Source organism: Apus apus, chromosome 2 (genome assembly GCF_020740795.1).
Source record: "Apus apus isolate bApuApu2 chromosome 2, bApuApu2.pri.cur, whole genome shotgun sequence".
Taxonomy (NCBI): Eukaryota; Metazoa; Chordata; class Aves; order Apodiformes; family Apodidae; genus Apus; species Apus apus.
Window position 1 is genome coordinate 33784569 of NC_067283.1, and position 8404 is coordinate 33792972.

At 43.1% G+C, this 8404-nt stretch overlaps 1 protein-coding gene across 1 annotated transcript; it reads right to left on the reverse strand.

Annotated features, from left to right (window-relative positions):
* Positions 1-5331: 5331 nt before the first annotated feature.
* Positions 5332-8057, reverse strand: LOC127381311 (cytochrome c). The gene is made up of 3 exons (XM_051611479.1): positions 7939-8057; positions 6820-6996; positions 5332-6660 (listed from the first exon to the last, which is right to left on the reverse strand). The coding sequence occupies exons 2-3, from the start codon at positions 6986-6988 to the stop codon at positions 6512-6514; spliced, it is 318 nt and encodes a 105-aa protein (XP_051467439.1). The 5' UTR covers positions 6989-6996; positions 7939-8057; the 3' UTR covers positions 5332-6511.
* Between the last annotated feature and the right edge of the window lie 347 nt (positions 8058-8404).

Below are 8404 nucleotides of genomic sequence, written 5' to 3' on the forward strand. Positions count from 1 at the left end.
TAACTGCTGAACATGTAATGAGAGTATGCAATATTTCACCCTGTACCCTCATTTCATCTCCACTTTGTTTCCCCTTTCTTTGCTTCGTTTGTGTCATCTCAATTTCTATTCTGTGACCCTGTTCATTTGTATAAGACTCCTCTATGTTCTTGATAGATTTTCTGATGTGGAAGCACCTTTAAACTGCAAAGCTCTCCCTTTGGATTGCTGCTTTCCGTGGGGAGTAGTTTCTGATGTGTCATTGCATGCTGGGGTGGAGAGAGATGTCATCTTTCTGATAAATCAGAGTGACAGCAAACACAGAGATCAACTACATTTTTAATGTCTGATCACACTGCTCCTGACAGAGTTAGGCACTGAAAAAAAGCCTGACTTATGACATATACATAGACCATGGATTAATAGGAAGAAAGGCAACATGGTCTTTTGAAGAGCTGCAGAGGCTTCATGTTTGGATGTGTGCCAGAAAATCCATACTGATAATGAAATTAACATTGATAACCCCATGAGAAATATTCCAGTTAGGTAGAGCTCTGACTCAAAGACACAAGTATTAGTTTTCCTGGGACCTTAAATCATAACATTGCTAATATTTAGTCATACTAGTATTATACAACATCACAATTTTCAGAGTGATTTGTGTCTATCACCAAGCATCATCCATGAAACAGTATTAAAAATGGAATTAAAGTGCATTTATGCTACAAAGGTCATCCTGTTCCTACCTAACTGCTAGTGGAGAAACCATATTACAATCTGTGCATCCATTTCAAGCATATACTTCAACTGATGATACCAATGTGAGCTCTACAGCAGGAACAAAGCCAGAGTATGCATTAAGAGATTGCTACTTTTCATTAAGATTCTTTGAATAGTCAGAAAGGAACATTTTGGTTTTTAACTGAATCTTTTACCATTTTAAAAGGTTGAAATTTAATACAGGCTATTTCAAACTTGAGCTAGCCTGTTGAAATCTGAAACATGATTCTGTTTAAGATCTCAGAAGACTCTAGCCTTATTGCAGACATACCAGTGCATTCAGCTGTACTAATCACCTCCAGCGTTTTTTGCTGTGCACTTGCAGTAAATCTGCTTTTTGTACAAATGAACTTTGTCTGTCAATCTGCCCAAGGTTTGTTCAAAATTACCTTCAAGTCTGTGCTGTGTTCTCCTCCAGCTTTTTAGTACATTGGCTCCCCCTCCTGTTCATTTGGTGTAAGCAATAAACCGATCAAATGGTCCAGTATAGAAGTTTCTCAGAACTTACCATGATTGTTTTTTGGAAGCGTTATTTCTGAGGCTCACAAAGGAAAAATTGTTTCGCAGGTATCACTGAAAAGGACAAAATCACTCCTCAATATATAAGACTATCTGGGTCCAAACCAGCGGTGTATACAAAATAATACAATGCCATTGTATGAGGGATAGTTAAAAAAAAAATTCTTCTCAGTACATAAAAAAAATTAATCATTTTAAACAATGAAAAAGACAATGAAAAAAAATACTTTCAGTCAGAGTCATTACCCAAAAACTTTAAAAACCAGTCCACTACAGAGTTAAGAGATGTGTAAATTAAAGAGTGCATTTAAATAGTATGGTGCAAGAAGCTGCCTGTTGTTCAACCAATAGAAAAGAAGCATAAATGATAACAGTAACAAGTAAAATGAAGGAAAGACCAAATGGGTAAGCTAACCAATGACAACATGTACATGAAGAGTCATAACTAAAATCAGTCACTAGGGCAAGAAATCTGTGGAGCTGAAAATGTGCTACCTTACCTTTAAAATAGCACTAGAAAGAATGCTGGGTCTAGTATCGATAGCAAGTGAAGTGACAGGCTCATCGGAAAGAAAATTACAAGGTCCCATAAGAAACATGGCAAGATATGGAGAAACCTAATTCTCGTTTCTCCTTATTCTCTGAACAATGAACCCGAAGTAAAAGGAGAAACGTTTGAAATGCTTTCAGGGAAAGGCTGGTAACTGTCAGCATAGGGACATCCTGCAAAGAAAATTGGGTGAGAGCACCAGGCTCTTGAGGCTAACGGTAGGTGACACCAATGATATTTTTAAAATTCAGTGTATCTGGTACATTTTTCCTACTTGTCTGGAAGCACTATGCACCAGGGAATGCCCACGTCATCATGTTGCAGCTCACAGTAAAAAAAAAAGCCTGGAGACACAGTGCAGATAAAAGCCAGATTAAACTCCAGCTGCTTTAATTAGCTATTAAAAATTTAGAATTAAAAAATAATCACTAAAGGGCAATGTCACACAGATACCTTAAAAAACCCAAACCTGTCACCAGGCAGTCATAAGTGTATTTCTGTAATTACTGTAAGGAAGAGAACACTACTCGATGTTTCCATCAACAGCTTTTCAGTGCTTGCAACCAAAAGACTGGCAGTGTCCTAACACAGAGACAGCACAGTCTTACATGTAAAAACATGTTGTAACACATGGAGAATGGGGAAAGGGAAGACGCATCTGGAGAGTGGGCAATTCCAAAATGAACAAGGCAGCAGCTCACATTACCTGAGCATGCTCCAGTGAACAGTGATAATGAGATGTAAAACCAGCAGAGTAATGACTTCTGCTCTGCATTGCCAGGTATATTTTTATCCAAGACTGTTTAAAATTCAATGCATAAATAACCTGGAAAAACCACACTTTCTCCCCTGCTCCAAGCTACGTGTTTTGAACACTATGCTATAGTTAGCTTCTCCTTTGCTCATTTTCTTTCTGGCTCTCCTTTTCCATAAAGACTTCTCCAACAGAGGTGTGTATATATAGAGAGCATCTTCTTCCCAGCATGCATGTTTGGTTTGGTGGTTAAAGCAGACTTCTGGAAATCTGGGGATGCAAATCTCTATCCTGTCACAGAAGCAAACATGTCATCCACATCTCTTACCTTTTTTGAGACCTAGACAGAAACCAATTATTCAAAAGGTGACCATCATATTCTATGTATTTCATATCAAAAGAATTATTCTGGAAAAAACCCATGCAAGTAATTAGCTGCAAGCTCTGGATCATGAGCAGATGGCAGTAACTACCTGGAGTTCTGACTCAGCCATTAGAATGTGGGAAAAAGACAGGATTTCACACACATCCCCTGGGTTAACATTTCCTACTCCTAGCTCTAGGCTGCTCTCCTGCCAGAATAACCTGGTTTCAGGACACCAGTCTGAAATGGTTCAACTCATCCTATGTGCAGTAATACAGAGAACTCCATTGGCTTTGGCCTTGGGACTCTTAGGCTGTATTTTAGACAAAGGCAATTGATGCTTACTGCAAAGGTAAAAGTGTGCATTTCAATGGCCTCTGATATACATGAGACTGGAAGATCTCATAGGTCTTAACTATTTAATTTCTGTTCTTCTTCATAAAAGAATTATAATGTGTCACATTTATTTTGGGTCACTGATACTGTATTTTATACCAAAAAAATGGAAAGTATTATACAATCCCACACAAGACCAGACCTATTAAAATGAACAGATCTTTAATGAAACCTACAATTACATGGACAGCTGCAAATGAAACTCTCCCAAATGTAGCTGTTTGTACTGGTTGTACTTGAATTACTAAACTAAATAAAGATGAGCTTCTGTATAATTAAAATTTCACTGGGATGTAGATAGCTTCTATAATTTTAAAAGTATCTTACCTGTTTAATTTTGGTTTTGAAGTCATACTGTGAAAAACTGTATTTCTGAATTTTACCTTTTGTCCAGGCATTACCGACATTCACAATCTACATGCATTTGTGTAACTGCATGTGAACGTATCACAAGATCAGTTTTAAAGTCGTGCCCCATCAAATCTATAAGCTCGTAGCCAAGAACCATTTTTATGGGATGGTGCAATGCTTGGCAATGGTGCCATGATTCCCTAATTTGGTACTGTAATAGTACTGAAATACCAAACATTTAGACTGATACCACTACCAGAAAGAAAAACACTGAACCTGCTACTTCATGTAACTAAAGCAAACCCCACTCTTCATACTCTTCTATAAAGCTTCATTCCACAATCAATTTGGACACCTCCCTCCCACCAAACAACCCAGCCAGGCACTGTCATGAATACTTATCTCAACAAGCAATAATGTAACCTTATTCCATTTCAATATTATTACTTCACTGATCCACTAGTAGAAATACTGTTGTGCTGTTTGTCTGGAGGTAAATGACCTCAGCAAATCTTACAAGCTGTTGCTGTCTAGGGCTGTATACATTGAAAGTTGAAATTTTAAAGTTCAGAAGGGTCTCTTCCCCAGACTGTAAACAAGGATGCATTCCCAGTCTACAATTTAAAAAGTTCAATGGTATGTGTAAGTTGCACTTGTCTTTGTACTAAGGTCTCTGAGACACAGATAGAACAAACCAAGCTGAATTGTGTCCCCTACTTACTTTGGACAAAGGATCACTCTGCTTTCTCCTGAAGTAGTTTTTCTCATGATGGGTATCTTACTTCTTGCAAATTGTTGCCTGTGCAGAAATAAATGCCACCTTACTGTAAAATCCTCTTCTCTCCAGTCCATTTCTTCTCTAGCTTAACAAGGGAAGAAAAGGTACTTGAGGATCACAAATTCTTTTCTCATATCATAAAGGTGTCAACAGAAGAAAAGTGGCACAATTCTCTCTCTCCACGATAATTTCAGAAGACTGCAGAGCTGTGTAGGGTTACATTCTGTAATCTAGAACGGCTTTATCAGGATTTTGACACAGTGAAAGCCAGGTTCTGCATAGCCACAAAAGTGCCACAATGAACACAATTTCTGAAAATTAGGAGTCATTAACTACAACTTGAATGTATCTCTTAACAAGCTTTTAGTAAAGAAGCTGCTGATGGCTCATACTCAGTCTGCCTTCCTATTTGGAGGAAATGCTGCTTCCATATTTGGTTTGAGTCAAAAAACGTGGCAATCATTGAGATGACCTGTTATTTTCTTTCCACCCATTAATTCTGAGTAACAGCCCTTAGAAATTCAGTCTTTAAGCACACCATTCTACATGCCCTAACTCAAACTCAGTCAATCCTATAGCACAGCTGCAGCTCTAAAGGTGCTTTGAGTTTTCTCCTGTCCCACCTGGAAAACACAGCAGAAGTGCTGTTTAACACATCCCCAGTGGAAGAGGTTAGCTTTGCTATTTGCAGTCCAAAACACTTCCTAACTTTGTCACATTTGTACATACTTTTCAGACCAAATCTATTAATGTTCACTTTCCTTCAAGTCGAGCTTTCGCGAGTCTCATTTCCTACTGATGTAAAGCTGGAAGTCCCACTTTGCTCTATATTCCAACTCTTTCGCATCATTTCAGACACATACAGCAAACAAGACTTTTAATTATTTTTTTTTTAATTTACAGTATTGATTGCTCTGAGTTATGCCTTACTGCTGTTACAAAGTAAATACATTCATCTGAACATTTCACTTAATATGAAAAAAATGCCGTTAAAACATTAAAAATAATGCTTTACACTGTGCGAAATAGAACCTTTTGAAGTCATGACATTGGCTACAGCCAGGCACAGAGGAAGACTGTCTTCTTGTAGTCTACCAGCATACTTATTCCTGTACCCCTTCATCTGAAATTGTCTGTAACAGTAGATTTTAGGTGAATACTTGTCCTGAATTATTAAGATTAAATAACTCTCTGCTTGGCCTTTAGCTTTTGTATTTCCAGAACAGGATATTTTTCTGTTCTATTCATTACACCAAGAATGGCTCTTTTCAAAAGACTTACTGAGCAATAAGAGTTTCAATAACATTTCAAGAACTGGAGATGTTTCTGAAAGGGAGTTATAAACTACTGGTGCATGCAGCTGTCAAAAGTCTGGAGGAATTAGGTAACATGCTTCCCCTAGACAAAAGAAAAATGGCTGGGCACAACTACAACTTCACAAATAGTACTTAAGTCAGATGAAATGCATCTTTATCGCAAGCTTTTGACAGATTAACATATACCACAACACCTAATTTAGAAAAATATTATCCTGGGTTTTTGTAGCCTTTGTTTTGTGTGGTTTGTTTTCTTTATGTATATATATATATATACACACACTCAAAATACTGAAACAAAATATGTATGGTGGAAGATGCCAGAAACCACCCTGCTTTTTCATCTTGAAGAGTTGGGCTGTCAAAGCCATTATGCTATTGACAATTACTAATTTGATTATTAATTAATTATTAATAGATTATTTTTAAACAATGAAGAGGCAATAAATGTTTATTTATTCCTTTTTTTTTAATTCTACGACCAAGAATAATTGAACATTATAGTCATTTAAATCAACCCAATTACATAGTTTGCATTAAGTTAATGGCTGCCAAACACATGTGTACTCCAGCGGCCCACCATGAGCAGTGTTACCTGATGGGCGAGACAGATTTTTAAGGTTAGACACAGTATATGTAAAAATAGAAAGTTTAAAAACCAATCTTATCACAGACATTTCCATTGCCATCTCCTTTGTGTAATAAATAAGGCAGCAGATAATTTTTACTTTGCAGTGGCATCTTTGAGGTATGCTATTAAGTCTGCTCTCTCGGTCTTCTTCTTAATACCCGCAAAAATCATCTTTGTTCCTGGGATATACTTCTTTGGATTTTCCAAATACTCCATCAGAGTATCCTCACCCCAGGTAATACCTAGAGAGAAGAAAAAAATAGTTAGTGACTTCAGAATAAAACATTTCTATGGTTGTCCTCCACATTTACTTATTGGCAGGTTTCAATACTTCTGGAACTATCACTGAGAACTAAATCTTTTTGCTCCTAGGAACTCAGAACAGCAGCTTGGAAGTTTACCTTTATTCTTATTAGCATCCGTGTAAGAGAAGCCCTCAGCCTGCCCAGTCTTGCGTCCAAACAGGCCATTCAGGTTGGGTCCAGTCTTGTGCTTGCCCCCCTTTTCAACTGTATGGCACTGGGAACATTTCTGGACAAAGATCTTCTTGCCCTTCTCAATATCTCCCATTTTCAGTACTAGGCCAAGAACACACAGAGAGGTCATGAGCGCAATTTCAAGGTCACCTATTCAAAGTGTCCTGTTGTTTTGTAAAACGGTAATATTTGGCACATCAGCCTAGTAATTCGCCAGCACACGTTCTACCCACAAGCTATAGCTCCTAGGTTTGAAGATTAGCATAGAATCATTAGACTATGCAAAAGCTACCAAGGTGATAAACAGGCCTGCAGAGCAGGAAAAGCCTTCCCTCGGCCAAAGGGATTGCCCCACAGCATTTAAACAGCATGAATAACTTCTGATGAGTAAATTGAACAGGACTTCCCTATACAGCTGGGGTTGTTATAACAGTAACGTTTCCCACTCGTTACCAATCCCGCGTAAAGGGACAAGAGTTTTCCTCGTCAGCCGGGAAGCGCCCCGCACACCGCCTCGGAGGGCGGCGGGCAGAGCCGCCCCCCCCCCCCGCCACGACCCGGGACGCCTCCCGAGCACCGCGCCGCCCGCAGCCGCTGCGGGGAGAGCGCCCGGGGGGTCCGCCCCGGCACCGCGGGGCCTGACCTTGAGGCGGGGGAGCCCCGGCCCGCAGCGCTGCCCTGGCACGGCCCGCGAGGGCGCGGGGCCCCGGCCGCGCCGACCCGCCCCTCGAGCGGCCGCCGGCCGAGCCCGGGCGGGCCCTCCGGCCGCGCAGGCCGCAGCCGCCCGCGGTGACCTTCCGCTGCGCCCCGACCGCCGCCCGGCGCCGCGGGCCCGGCTCCCCGCCCCGGCGCACGGCGGCGGGAACCGCGCTCCCAGCACAGACACGGACACAGACACCGCCGCCCGCGCCCCCCGCCCGGCGGCCCCGACGCCCCCCCCGGATAACGGTCCCGGCGGGCCCGGCTGCTGCCCGCGCCCCGCTGCCCGCACCCGGCTTCCCGCGCCCCGCAGCCCGCGCCCTCCTGCCCGGCCGCCCCGCTGACCCTACGCCCACGGCGGGAACCGCAGCCCCGGTCACTTCCGTCCGCCCGGCGTCTGGGCCCAAGGACACGCCGTACTCCGCCCTATGTAACCCGGTGTGACCGCAACCAAGCTACGCCGGCACTCGGCCCGCCCCCCCCAGCGCGCCAGCCAATCAAGTGCCGGTCTTTAGCCCTCTGATTGGCCAGCATGCCTGCCCGTCAAGGTAACGTCACCGCGCTCCGGCTAGCGGGGTCGGTTGCGCCGGGCGGGCTCCCGGCTTCTCCCCCCCCTCCGCGGAAACCGCCAGACGTAGCTCTGTGACGTCAGGCCGGCGGGGCGCGCGGGCCCAGCGCGCATGCGCGGGGCGGGGCGGGGCGCGGGACCCCGGGCCTTGCGGCGGGGCCGGGGGGCGGGGGCGGGGGCGGCGTTGGTGCCGCCGTGCGGGGCGTTGGTCCCGCCGTGCGGGGGGGCTGCTGAGCAGGATGC

What these genes read in the sequence shown, in the direction of transcription:
- LOC127381311 (XM_051611479.1), bottom strand. Translation starts at nt 6,988, where the DNA reads ATGGGAGATATTGAGAAGGGCAAGAAGATCTTTGTCCAGAAATGTTCC. An exon ending in GGATGCTAATAAGAATAAAG is followed by an intron (nt 6,661 to 6,819) that starts GTAAACTTCCAA and finishes TCTTCTCTCTAG; the next exon opens with GTATTACCTGGGGTGAGGAT.